The sequence below is a fragment of the Parasteatoda tepidariorum genome, chromosome 5, assembly GCF_043381705.1.
Source record: "Parasteatoda tepidariorum isolate YZ-2023 chromosome 5, CAS_Ptep_4.0, whole genome shotgun sequence".
Classification (NCBI taxonomy): Eukaryota; Metazoa; Arthropoda; class Arachnida; order Araneae; family Theridiidae; genus Parasteatoda; species Parasteatoda tepidariorum.
Window position 1 is genome coordinate 91,002,164 of NC_092208.1, and position 15,012 is coordinate 91,017,175.

At 30.9% G+C, this 15,012-nt stretch overlaps 1 protein-coding gene across 1 annotated transcript in view; it reads right to left on the reverse strand.

Annotated features, from left to right (window-relative positions):
- The window catches only part of LOC107443901 (serine palmitoyltransferase 1), a gene marked incomplete at its 3' end in the record, with an annotated part of 25,748 nt that extends 10,736 nt beyond the window's left edge, over window positions 1-15,012 (reverse strand). Inside the window, 5 exon segments of the mRNA XM_043056388.2 lie at window positions 1,679-1,751; window positions 3,648-3,741; window positions 4,882-4,973; window positions 5,136-5,240; window positions 14,808-15,012. Of these exon segments, the coding sequence (XP_042912322.2) occupies window positions 1,679-1,751; window positions 3,648-3,741; window positions 4,882-4,973; window positions 5,136-5,240; window positions 14,808-14,882 (439 nt within the window).

The window sequence follows — 15,012 nt, forward strand, 5'->3', positions numbered from 1 at the left end:
GATATTGGATTTTAAAATCGCGTGAATATGAATCACGATTTTGGATTATAAAATCACGTGAATATGAATCGCGCTGCTGGATTTTAAAAACACAAATCACGATATTGGATTTTAAAATCGCGTGAATATGAATCACTATTTTGGATTCTAAAATCGCGTGAATATGAATCGTGCGGTTGGATTTTAAAATCGAGTGAATATGAATCACGTTTTTGAATTTTAAAATCACGTGAATAAGAATCGCGCTGTTGGATTTTAAAAAAGCGAAAATACAAATAGCGATATTGAATTTTTAAATCGCGCAAATAAGAATCATGATGCATAATTTTTAGATCACGTGAATACGAATCACAATTTTTAAATAGCGTACAAATACGAAAAACGAGATCTGATATTACAACTGCGTGATAACGAATCGCAATATTGGATTTAAAAATGCGCGAATTTGAACCGCTACGTTGGATTTTAAACTCGCGAGAATACAGATCGCGATATTGAATTTTTAAATTGAGTGAATAGGAATTGCTAGTACGATTTTTAAATAGCGTAAAAAAAATCGCAACACATAAGTTTTAAATCAGTTAAATACGAAAATCGATGATTGATATGAAAATCGTCTGATTAAAAATCGCGATTTTAGCATATTCCAGCGCAGTTCCTAATATTTAAAATTCCGAAAATCAGCCAAACAAAAAAAAAATCAAATATTGACGGCCGAAACGAAACGCTTAGACTCATTTCCACTCTATAGCGGAAGTCGCGGTAATCTGACTATCTTTCCGGCGGCTTGGGTTTCTCTAATTGGACTCCCTAAAAATTTTAGTTTTTGGAACATGGTCGGAAATTTTAAAAATTGGAAGAAAAAAGCGGATTTCTGTTCTTTCGCGGAAGTCTTTCCTCCCTGAATTATTATGCGCACTGTACAGTTTTCTAAGAAAAAACGCAAGATAATAACCAATAGTATAAGGGAAGAATACCCTCTTTTTTTTACAAGATCACGTGCATACGATACTGATTGCTACTCACTGCTGTACATAATCCAATTGTAGACACGAAACGCATATTCTAAATGCATTCCAATAGCTGATTCTCCTAACGGAATTTCTGACATTTAAATGACGTATTTAGGAGGCGTGAACAGCAAAATGCTCTCCAATGACTCACGGCGATGCGAATTAATATTTGAAACTGAATTCAGGTTTGTCAAATTTTTGATGTTATGTCTCAGAATGGCGCAGCTTTGGCAGAAACTGAGCTGAATGACGCAAAATGGCGCAGTAATGCCGTTTTGTCTCAGTTTGTCTCAAATCGCGCAGCACCCCTACTTACGGCTAGCTCAACAAAAAAAGGATTTCAATACGGAACCTGTCAATCAATGGGAATATTTTGTACATCAATTCAGTAGTCAGTGTGAAGCAGAAATCAAATAGGGTAACTTTACTCAGCACTATATCATCAAAAACATCCTGACTAATGACAATGATTCAAGTGCATTCTCAGAGACAGTTTTGGGAATTTAGGAACATAAGCTTTCGAAAATATAGCAGCAAGCTGAATTCTGAAATTTTTCAGAATGATACTTGATACTTTCTTCCATTAAATTCTTCCTATATGCATTATAGATTTATAATAGAGCAGTCTTCTTTGTTTAAAATAATTGTTTTGTTTTGAACATTACCAACAGTTCCATAGAAGCCCCGAGGTCCGCAAGAACCCACACCGTATTTTCTTAAACACTGTAAGGCGGCTTCCTAAAAAATGAATAAGAGATATTACAATAAATACAAAGTATTACAGGAATGTATTTGCAATAAATCAAAAATTATTCCATTTGTACGTTAACACATCAATAGAACTGCACTAATGAACTATTAGCTCACGTCTGGGTACAAAGTTAACTTAGTGACGTAACTACCACATTAATTATTAAACATCAGTACACCAGAATATAAGATATGTTAACTCTATTTTATCTTAGGGTACCTTTCGATAGATGAAGGTTGACATAATCGAAATAACCTTTTCCCACAACTTGAACATTACTAGTTATTTGTTACTGTATCATCATCTTCCTTGCGCTGTTACTTCTCAGTGTCATTTACACATAACAGGATGCTTCACACACTGCTAATAGCAACCACACACACAACTGTGATCATAATACAGCTCTCACGACAAACGCTCAAATCTTGGTGAACTTAATATATCTCTCCCAGGCTTTCGCAAAGCGCATTGAATCAACTAGGGTATCTGATCATTAAATTCTATCCCAGATAAAATTCTGGTGGAAGAGTATTATGGCATAACTACCACTACAATTATTAAACATCAGTTCACTAGTATATAAGATATGTTAACTGAATTCTATCTCGGGGTACCTTTTGATAGATGAAGGTTGACATAATCGAAATAACCTTTCCCCACAACTTGAACACTACTAGTGCAATGGTTGTACTCGCTGATTCTCTGCGCTACATATCTCAAGTGGGTCTGAATTTTTTTCAGCTCTGAAAATTTCCAAGACATTTCCTTAGAATTAATTCTGAATAATAAAATTATGATTATAGACATTGAAATTCAATCAGACACACACAGTATTTTGCCAATGTATACAACTCCCTTTATAATTGCTAATTGTAGGAGATGACCTCTAAAAGTATTAAGAAACATAATAAATCAATATAGACAACCTGTTTATCATTTTAATAAATATATCAGGTGTATTTTAGATCTTAAAATATATTGCACTTATAAGTGAATGATTTAATCAAAACACTTCATGCATTTTTCTCAGCAGGGTAAATTAAAAATAATAAAAAGTAAAACTTTTCGAAGCAAAAGATAAAACTTTTCCAGTTTATCTCAGTGCATAAGAAATTTTTGTTTTATTTTTCTGCAATTTCTGCATTTTTCTCAGCAGGGTAAATTAAAAATAATAAAAAGTAAAACTTTTCGAAGCAAAAGATAAAACTTTTCCAGTTTATCTCAGTGCATAAGAAACTTTTGTTTTATTTTTCTGCAATTTCGGTCAACTCAGCTTTAACAAGCATGCCGATTTAACTAATAAATTAACTCCATCATCTTTTCCTTTTTGTTATTAGTGAGTCTGACTACACTGCAGTTATAAACGAATAAAACTGTAACTATGTGTACCAAACTGTAACAACCTTGTACATTTCCATTGCTTGATTTAAAAAAATTATTATTCCAAACAGAAACTTTATATAGATTTAATTACAGGATTGTTAAACACGGCAGTCTGTTCATCTAGAGATTTTTAGTATTTGTTTATCTATCTAAAAAGTATTGTTCATTTAATTTCATTTGTACCCATACATTCTTAATTTTTTTTCCAGAAATTTCTAGATTTTAAAGAAATAGAACTATAGATTTTAGACAAAAATAATTTCCATGAAATCATATATATTTTTTCACAAAATTCCAATAACAGAATCCTGGAATGATCCCTGTAATTAAATCAGTTTGACTAAAGTAACAAAAAATAACTCCAGGCTTAGTTCAAACTGAAGTGCCTCTCATAAAAAAATTAAACTCCATTTCTCTACATCACTTGCAAAATATGTTTAAATTAAAACTTTTTGTATGAGAACAAATTTGTATTAAAAAAAAAAACAATAGAAAAATACCTCTAGTTTAGGGTGCTCTACCAAACCTAAATAGTTATGAGTTGCAGCATTCAAACATTTCTTACCGTCCACGATTACCATTTTCCCAACTTTGCTAAAAGAATTAAGTTAAGAAAATTAACAAATAAAATAAATTATTTATCTGACAATAACAACAGAAAATAACTACAGAATAAATAAAAATTACATTAAATATTCTAAAACAGACTAAAAAAAACGAAAATGATTTCTACCTTGTCTGAGTACTTAATTTGAACCCTGGCACGCAGGGAAAAACTTATTAGCTTACAGCAGAGGTGGCATGTTTTCGGTATTGGACACTTTTCATGGCTTTAAGATCACATCATTTGTTTACTTAAAAATCTCAAAAACATATTTGTAATTATATAAATACTTTAAAATTATACAGCTTGTAGTGTTTTTGTTAACTAGAAGTATCAACTTTTATTATTATTTTCTTTTTACAATTACGCAATACAGTCAGCACTGTCTTTTCATCTGCTTCCAAAAAAATTTATGCCACCAAAATTATTTCATTACAGAAAATTCCCATTATTTAAAAAATAAACAATGGAGGCTGAATAACTTAAAAATTTTAAATCCCTACATTTAATAAATATAAATGTTATATCACTAAACCGTCAGATACTAGGGCTGCTTTGGCCAATTTTTTTTCTTCCTTAAATTTAGAATAGTAAAACAGGAATGTTAGTAATAAGCCTTTCTGATAAACATTATTTTTAAATTTACATTTTTAGTGAACAATAAATAAACTTGTTTAAAGTTTCAATGGCCATTAAAAAAAGAGAGCCTTTTATAAGGTTGAGTCAAAGTAACTCCTTCTTGGGCTACCATTCCAAATTATGCCTTTTACTGACATAACATGGTACTTCTAATAAAATTGTGTTTATAAACAGAGAGAGAGAGAGAGAGAGAGAAAGAGAAAAGAAAACATGAATGCAGAAATTCTTTAAAACTAAAGAAGAAAAAATCTACTTCAGGGAAAATATACAACGATAAAATGCATAATTTAGGTCATTTTCAGCCTAGTAATTACCAAAATCAATAAAAATGTCCTTTTTATGACATACTGTGATTTCTCTTGTCAAGCTTACCAAGACAAATTTAGTAGTCACGTATTACAATATAAATGACAAGAAACAAGCTAATAGAAAAGGATAATACAAAAGGTTAGATTTAAAAAAATGAAGCTTGAAAATGAAAGTAATCTTACCCACTTATTGTTCTTGTTTTAAAATTTAAATTTTCATCGGATGGAGGCACTAAAGGTTCTGGAGTCCATTCAGCAATCAATTGCTCTTTTTCCTTTAACAAATAATATTACACATTAAAAAGTGAAATCTTGAAACTGAATATATTGAGATATAATAATAAAAATATAGCTTATCCAAATTAATTGACCTTAAAGTTAATTTTCAATTGTTGTGAAAAGTTTACAGAATATTCCATTTTATTGAATGAACTTACGCGTTCAGTCAATTCCATTCTCTGAGGTTTATAGCTTTTGTGAACAAGTAACCATATTACCCAGACAACTAATACTGCTTCTAGAGCAAGATGGTACGTAGGTGCCTGAAAAAAATAAGTGGTAAAATTTGCATATTATTGTATAAATATATATACAGTCAACCCTCCTATAACACGGTGAGTGCGTACCGCGTTCTATGGAAACCTCGCTATAAGAAACTCGGATTTAACCGTACAAACCAGGCTAATTCGTAGCGCGTTCTATGGAAACCGTCTACCGCGTTGTATGGAAACCGCGCTATAAGAAACGCAGAATTAGTACAAATCACATCATTTGTACCGCGTTATATGGAGACCAATAAGGAAAAGATAAATTATAAATTATTTTTGTTGAATTGAAGAGTTTATATAAAGAAATGATACCAAAATTAAACTAAAAAACTGTTTTCCAACAAAAACAAGAAAGACTTTTGTAAAATTTAATCTTTCAACACTCATCCTCGCTGTCAGATAATATGAGTCGCCTAACTTGTCTTCTTTTAATACGCAAAATGTCTTCCTCACTTGGCTCATCTTCACATTGATTTTCGATTGTAGCTTTTTTTTCTAACTCCACTAAAAACTCTCTATAGGGAGCTAAGCAATTTCTTAACTCTCTTTTAAACTTTGCGCTACGCACCGTTGAATGATCAGTTTCAATGAAATGGAGTTCTAATTCATTAGCCAAATTTAGCCCTTTTTTCACATCTTATAAATCGACATTTGGCACCCATTCGTTTTTCTTATTTTCGTTTACCAATGGATTTGAGGTGGGTGTATCAATTAAATCCATCAGTTCATCCTCATCTAAAGTTTCTTCCCCGAGTATGAGTTCTCTTACATCCTGATGGTTTGTTGTAAATTCTTCATCTCCTAAACGAGAAGCAATGTTTACTATTTCTGTAACTGGGAGTGAAATTGCAGAATCATCTTGTATTGCTTGAACCATTTCAGGTAAAAAGGGTTTCCAACAAGCATTAAGCGTTGATGGCTTAATTTCCGCGCAAGTCGACATTTATAAATCGTTCATAAATTCATAAATCGACATTTGGCACCCATTCGTTTTTCTTATTTTCGTTCACCAATGGATTTGAGGTGGGTGTATCAATTAAATCCATCAGTTCATCCTTATCTAAAGTTTATTCCCCGAGTATGAGTTCTCTTACATCCTGATGGTTTGTTGTAAATTCTTCATCGCCTAAACGAGAAGCAATGTTTACTATTTCTGTAACTGAGAGTGAAATTGCAGAATCATCTTGTATTGCTTGAACCATTTCAGGTAAAAAGGGTTTCCAACAAGCATTAAGCGTTGATGGTTTAATTTCCGCGCAAGCCGATGACACGGTTCTAATACAATCTAAAATAGAAAATTCCATCCGAACTTGAGTAAGGATTTTATTTTCACTACTTTCTAATCTGTCGAAAATGGTTTGGAAAACTTGGCGTGTGTAATACATTTTTAAAGTTTGAATGACTCCTAGGTCCAAAGGTTGTATTAATGACGTGCAGTTAGGAGGAAGGAAGAAAATTTTTACATTTGGATGATCCAGTTGTATGTTGTGGCAACCAGCGTTATCAAGAACCAATAAAACTTTGAAATACAATTTTTTCCATCATATGGGTTTCCACTGCCGGGATAAACCAATCCTTAAATAAATCTTGGGTCATCCAAGCCTTCTTATTAGATCGCCAGAATACAGGCAATTCGGTCTTATTAATGTTTTTCATAACACGTGGAGTTGAAGAATGATTTATTATCATAGGTTTTATCATCAGGCTCCCTGATAGATTGCTGCACATATGAAGGGTGACACGCTCTTTTGAAGGTTTAAACCCCTGAGCACGCCTTTGATTTTTCAAAATGAAGGTTCTAGATGGTAGTTTTTTCCAATATAATGCCGTCTCATCGGCGTTAAAAATCTGATGAGGTGAGTAGCCTCCTTCATTGATAATTCTAGCTAATTCCAGCTTATAATTCTCGGCAGCCTCAGCATCTGCTGAGGCCTGTTCTCCTTGAAACATAATATTGTGTAATGAGTACCTTTTTTTTAGTTTTTCAAACCACCCTTTACTCGCGACAAACGAATGATTTTCTAGCTCTGCAGAAGAATGCCCAATATTCCTTAAATTTTCATAGATTTTAAGTGCTTTCTGCTTGATAAGATTTCCACTGATAGGAATCTTTTTGGCTATACAGTCTTCCAACCAGATCATTAACGCCCGTTCCATTTTAACCAGATTAGAATTTCGGGTGCGAGTAACACGTTTCGCACCTAACGGACAGCCATCTGCCACAGTTTTCCTTATATTGTCTGCATTTTTCTTTACGGTTCCAATTGTAGATTCATTCAACTTGGTTGATTTTGCAACCAAAGATAGTTTTTCCCCGCCTTCTAAACGATTTAGAATTTTGATTTTATCTTCAAGAGATATAAACTTTCTTTTTAACTCTTTCCTTGTTTCTTTCCTGTTTGACATGATGCAAATCTAGGGTTAATAATTACTTTATTTTTATTATATCAGAACAAAAGAAGAATATTACTTACAGTATTGTGTAATGTTGTCCAATTATAAACCACAAATTAAACAGCAAAAAGCTGAACGAACGGACGGTGCAGAAATTTTTTTAGAAAGACTTGGTCACCAACAAAACGTGTGCACTGTGAAAGAGCTCTGAAAAGACTAAAACCGATGTCGCTATGAGATAAGCCGGAGATAATCTTTATGTAAACATATCTAGTTACTATGCCGCGATCCCACTGCCTGGACCTACATGAAACTGGCGCTATCTGATCCCTCATAATTCAAATAGGCCCTAACGAACTAAACAGCTTAGGCTACGCGAAAGGAACTTATGGGATGCTGTTGACGGAAACCACGTTCTGAGAGTACCGCGTTATAGGAAGGTTGACTGTATACATATATGATAAGGTGAGGTTAGGGTCAAACAGTGAAATATTAAAATCTTGTGTGAGTTCTTTATAGAAGGTACCTACTGACTTACAAAAATTCTTACTCAGGGTTCTGTCATGACATTTTGTGAAAGGTCCTGTTTTAGTAAAATTGTGAAAAAATTACTCGTAATTTGTGAATATAAAATAAGCGTTAAGTCACATTCTTTTAACCAGGGTCCTGATTTTGTGAATTTGTGCAAATAGGGTCCTGTTATTGCAAAAAACCTTTTCAAGGAGTTTTTAAATTTTAAATAGATACAAAATTATGCTCAACACTGTAAAATTATAATAAAAAAATTATAAATTTTCAAATATAAACAGCAATTGCTGCTACTAAATTAGAGATGCAACACAAAAATATTTGGTATTTAGCCTATACTGCTGAAGGCAGAATATTCATTTCGGATGAATAATGGAAACAAAATCACTCACATTTTTAATAATTTCAATTGACATATTTTAAATAATACAACTTAGTTATGTATCACTTCTAATGTGTTACACAATAGGTAAACTTAAGCAATTCTTAAATTTATAATATTTTTATTTTTTAAAAATTGACATAAGTTAATTTTTATTTACATAATATTTTATCAATTAATTTCATGAATAAATATATATTGCTCAATTACTTATTTACAAAAAAAAAAATTATCATTTAATATCAATAAGAATGCACACATGATATTTGTTATATTTTCTTAGAATACTACACTTGGAATTTATAATTTTTTTTTTTTTTACTTCGAAGAGGTAAAGGTACATAATTAAATGAGATCAAACTTAGCATTAGAATTAAAGCAGAAAAACAAAATTAACAAAATATTAGAGCAATATACGTCAATTGCCAGTAGATTTGAAAATATCTATAATAGCTGAACACTAGGACTGGGCGATGTTAAGATTTCAGCATCGTGATGCATCGCCACTCAAACATCGTGATGTTTCGATACATCGCGATGTCACATTACTATTTCACATTTGGTTTTGCCAAATTTTGCATTCTTGCACACCTTTACTTTTTTTTTATTTGATGCTACTGTAAAGTAAGACTAAATCTAAAATTTTAAATATATATATTAGATTTTTAGAATTTAAACTTTGTGTGTTTGTGGAAAAAGGAGAGTAAGATTTCAAGGGGGATATTCAGAAAAAATTTATAAAAGTGAAAATCTGCCAAAATGCATCAAATTTACATTATACGAACTATATTCATTTTATAGGTATTTAATTTCAATAAAGTTATATAATCAATAAGAGAAAAAAGTAAAGATAGGAGTAAATTAAATATATGACTTTATATCCGGGTATATCAATGTTTAGTAAATTGATTATTTTCTTCTTTTGTATTAAAATAATTCGATAGACTGTCTTTTTCAATTTAAATAAAACACATCTTTTCAAACTTTTCTGAAAACAATCGGAAGTTTTTAAAGTAAAGAAAGAGGGTATTGAATAAATAGTTAATTAGTGAAACGAATAATTCATTAAAATTTTACATGCAGCTTAAAAAAAATGAGAAATTATCTTTAAGGATGAATTAAAAAAAAAGAATAGTATTTCAACCTTAGCCAACAAAAATTATCGTTAATTTTCAACATTCTTAAAGATGGTTAGGTATCTTAGACAAAAACACATTAAAAAATTATTACATTAAGAAATAATTTTTCTAGAAAATAAAATTAGAAGAAATTGGTGCATTTTTTCAGCTCTCATATTGTAATAAATTTATCTTAACATGGATATTTTAGCAATTAATATTTGATATTTGTGGATAGAGTGCAGTGCATGAAAAAAAAATTACTGTTGACTTCATAATTGGATTTCAAAAAGTCTGATTTTTTTTAAATTTATTTTTCAGAAACTATTCAACTAATTTCTTTTAACTTTTTTATTTTAAAATAAAAAGTTATATTTTTAAAAAAAATTTGTATACCTTACAATTCAAACTTTTTTCGACTATTACTAATAAAAAAATTAATTAAAATCATTTTTACATAAAATTATCTTTGGATAAACGAATTATGTCAGCCAACTGTAAAAATAAAATAGATACAATTATAAAAATAAAATTTTAAATGTGCATTGAGCCAACAATTTAAAAATCTTTATAAACAGAAAAATAAAAAACGTAATAGAAAAAGAATAAAAAAAAAATATATATGGATTGAGAAAGCTAGAAAACTTAGAACAGCCGATGCGCATAACCTCTTGACCTTTCATTCTCCAGAATTTCTTGAAGAATATCTTTCAATAATTTATTGAAGGTAGTAACCTTCAATAATTGAGGAAATTGAGAAAAACCAGTATAAAAACAAAATTTCCTGAAAAAGGATTTTATGGAAATTATTATGGCTTCAATATTGTAAAAATCAATTATTTGAAATTTTCTTTTCAAAATTATTGATGACCTAATGTATTATTATGTTGATAAACTATATTTCGTGGAAATAAAATTTAACTGCACACTCTTATTAAAATTGTTATAAATAAGAAAGATCAAAAAGCAGTCATGTCGAAAAAGAAAATGACAAAGAAATAAAAACGAAACGACTGTCTTAAAAAGAAAATTTGCGTTTGAGAAGTTGTCGGTTCAAAACCTCGTTTGCAAAGATTTTTTGCAAAAATATTAGATTTTTTTTTTAAATATTTTCTAACAATAATAATAATCATTTTTTAATAATTGAAAACGTGGTCATTATGCAAAATTGCAGCTTTATATAAAATTATTAATGAAAACATTTTATCCATATTGAGGGAATGCAATTCTTCAGATTTAACAAAGAAAAATAAATAGGTAAAAAAGTAAATAAATAAAAAGTCTTATCGAAACAGAAGATCGTTTCTTCAACAAGACAAAAATGATCTCAAAGTATTGTCAAATAACAAAACATAAATAATCCTCCGAGAATCACTTTCTTTTCTTGGATTTACATGAAATGAAGAAAGCACCTTTTCATCTTTCATTGGCGATGAGTTATAGTCACATCGGAAATCATCGTGTGAGCACATCGTTACTTGACAATTCGCGAAGGAAGAAACACAAGGGGAAAGATCGTCTAGTCACTTCGGAAATCATCGTGTGAGCACATTGTTACTTGATGCTTCGCGAAGGAAGAAACACAAGGGGAAAGATCGTCTAGTCACTTCGGAAATCATCGTGTGAGCACATCGTTACTTGATGCTTCGCGAAGGAAGAAACATAGGGGAAAATATCGTCACGACAATCGATGTCGCCGCATGATCGGGGGAAAATGCTCATCGCGCGTGCTTACGAACATCAATGTTGGAGAGGGAGAATCGTGCTTCGCGGCATCGGGAAACATCGATGTCAACCTGGCATCGGAAAACATCGTGCTCGCATCGGAATTCACGATGCTTCGAAAAGGAGGCCAGTCTAAGCATCGGATCGGCGATGATTGCACAACATCGACGTTTTCCGATTCATCGATGTATCGCCCAGTCCTACTGAACACTCAGCATCAGTCAATTTTTCCAGCCCATTTACAATAATGCGTAAATGTCTATCGAGTGTCTCTTGTTTCATTCTCGTTCGCAACTCAGTGCAAACAAGATTCATTTTCAAAAATAACCTTTCAACAGTAGCTGTTGATGATGGTATAATAACCGACAATGTTAATAATTTTAATAAATTAGGAATTAGAATTTTAATAACTTAGTTCATTTACATCCATCTTTCTTTTTTTTCCGCAGGGAAGGGTTTATTCAATTAACAAAATAATGAGGATAATTTGTGAAGGGTCCGATTAAAAGATAAATTATTTTGTGAAGGATCCGTTTTTAAGTTAAAATATTTTGTGAAGGGTCCGTTAATGGACCCAAATTTCTTCTAAACAGACCCCTGTTACTTTTAAACATTTTTTTTGAGAAAAATGCATAATTTAGTGTTCAAAATCATAGTTCAAGGCTATTAAAATATGGCTTTCAGACCACAAAAAAAGAATCCACCTGGCCATCCTTCAGTTGGTAAACTAGCTGGTTCTCCTCTTCCTTACCCTATTGTTCAGATTCCAGGAACACATTTCACTCAGAGGTGTACAAGCATAGAGAGTTCTTGGCTCAAATCACAACTAATTAAAGAAGTTAGTACAATACTTACGACGTGACATTAACAGCTAACAAAAGATTATTCTTTTAGTTCGATGTTTGCTTTTCAACATGGCAAAAAGAACAAAATTGTCACTTTAATTGAAATGGAGGTTTAAAAAAAAAACCTGATGAAAACTGTTCAAAGAAGGTTTTGACAAAGTCATTGAATGGCTCAGAATCAACGTTAAGAGGGACTCTGTTTAAGGATTTAAATTTTTTTTTTTCTCCAAGCAATTGTAATAGCAAACTGAGAATAAGGTGTTCTATTGAAAAAGGAGCAATGAAAAGAATGAGGAATTTTAAAAAGTTAGGTTGACATAGTTTGAAGAAGCTTATGCCTCAAAACTTCGTGTTAACGTTGACATGAGATTGTAAGACGATCAGCTGTCAAAGAGTTGTGACACGCAAAACTTTTTGCCATCAGATGGAAGGGACAGAGAATTAAAAACATACGTCATTTGGAAACTTATGTCTTTTCTGTGGAAAGTACAAATGTCAATGAAGAAGCTGTGCAACAATGGAAAGAAACGCAGACAATTAGAAAGAAAAAAAAAAGGACACAAACTGAAAAATAAGTCAAAATGAGACTCTTTTTGTTTTTCTAAATAATGCACAACAAAACTTTAAACATTTAATGGAAAATTATTATCATGCCACAGTGGGAAAAAAGTTTTTTTTTAAAAAAAAAGATTAACTTTCTTGCAATTCTGATGATCCTGAAAAAACTTACACCATTAGTTATTGGAAGATTAAAGAAACCATAATGTCTTAAAAACATGAAGCTTTCATGCAAATATACTTGCAACAAAACAGTCTAGATGACATTGAACATTTTTATTTCCTTTATAAATTTGATAGGAAAACGGATAAACAAAAAGTTCTTTTATTAGTGGATAAATGCCCTGCTCAATCACAAGATCTACAAAATTTTAATAACACCAGTTATTTTTCCCTGGGAAATACAGAAGAGAAATTCATGGATCTGAGCATCATTTGTTGTGTAAAACAAAACTACTTCTAAACATAAATAAAAATTTTCTCCCAAATTTTTTGTTTTTATTCTTGCTTTGTATAAATAGGTTTTTTTTTTAAAAAACAATATGCCGAATAATATTGTAACCTTTTAATTGATGAATGTTTTAATAATATTAATGGATGTTTTCAATAAATGAGTGAAAAATAATTACCACTTTAATATGCTAACATACAAATAATAATAAAACACACTAAGAACAGATTAGATTGAATATGCTTTTATGTTACCTTACAGATTTAATTAGCATGGAAACTAATAGTGAACTGCCAAATTTTATTTTAGAAATATATTTTAAAGAGTTATTTCCCTCTTTGCTTGCCAGTAATACAAAATTAATATCCTTCAGTATTATTTAATCAATATCATTATTTAGCTGCAGACAATTTTAATATTAGTAATCAATGAAGTTTTATTAAATATATATTTCGTTTTTTTCATCCAATGAATCAATACAAATAATATGTTTAACGCAATATATAATATAAATTCTATTATTAATAATTATTCAAAATAATGGAAGGATAAAAAGGTTCAAAAATGACATGCATGGATTGCACATAAAAAGCAAGTTTTAATACCAAAAGTTTAGTAATAAACATATTTTTCCAAAGACCACCTATATATTGACAATCATCATTCGGATATTAAGTCTATATGCGCCCTGCATATACATCTGTAAAAATCTATAATACTTACTTTTATTAGATCTTTCGTTATATAATAATAAATATAATTTAAATGAACAAAGCTACATAATTAAAATTTTTTTTAAATGAGTAGACTACATTTGAGGGCGCCCCTAGATTCTTACCAAGTTGTGATCGCGGTTCATTGCCAAGCAGGCCGATGTTGAAACCCAATCGTGATTCTGATAAGTTTAGATTTAAGCCTTATTTTTAAATGTTCAAGAGTATATGTAATTTCAGAGGTCCGTTAGTTCTACGTTGGATACCGGCTGGCACTTTTGCTTATGGTCAATAAGATCGAAGGTATGTGGGCACTCATAAACAGAGTACACGGATACTATTCATGATAAATTAAGACAGTATCTAATTGCTAATAGAGAATTCTGTGCACCTAAATCTGAGGATATTCAAGCTTAATGAAGAAGTGAGTTTTTTTCCTTTTATTTCTGTGCTTGCTCCATTAATTTTTGTTTCGATTCAAAATAATATTCATTTTATTGTGTTATTTAATTTTGTTTATATTGGGTACACTACAATTTTATAAATTTTCGGCCGCCATTCCTGTTACCACAGTGTTCCAAGCAAACAGGAATGGCGCCAAACATAAGTCGCAAATTTCGCCAAGGGACACCCTCAAGTATATTTTTATCAGGAGCAAAAATATGAGCGAGTAAGAACGATTTGATCTTCGAAAATGAAACAGAGTACTCATGACAAGCAAATTAATTTTCTGTACTATTTATTGTAAGCACGTCGTGTTTAAATAATTAGCATTTTAAGTAAGGATTATCATAAACAAGAACATCGGAAAATCTCTGACTATAAAAGACTTAAATTATTTATATACCTGCAAGAATGCAACACACATTTCATACAATTCCCATGTTGTTTCGGAATGCATTTCATACGAATTAGTTTCCATTTATTCCATATAATTAAGTAGTTCCAGTAAAAGCAAGAAAAAATTACGTCGAATTGAGAATGCTGAAGGATAGAGAAGAAAGCACACCCAGATCATAGCAATACATTGATTGTTTGATCAAGTTTCATAA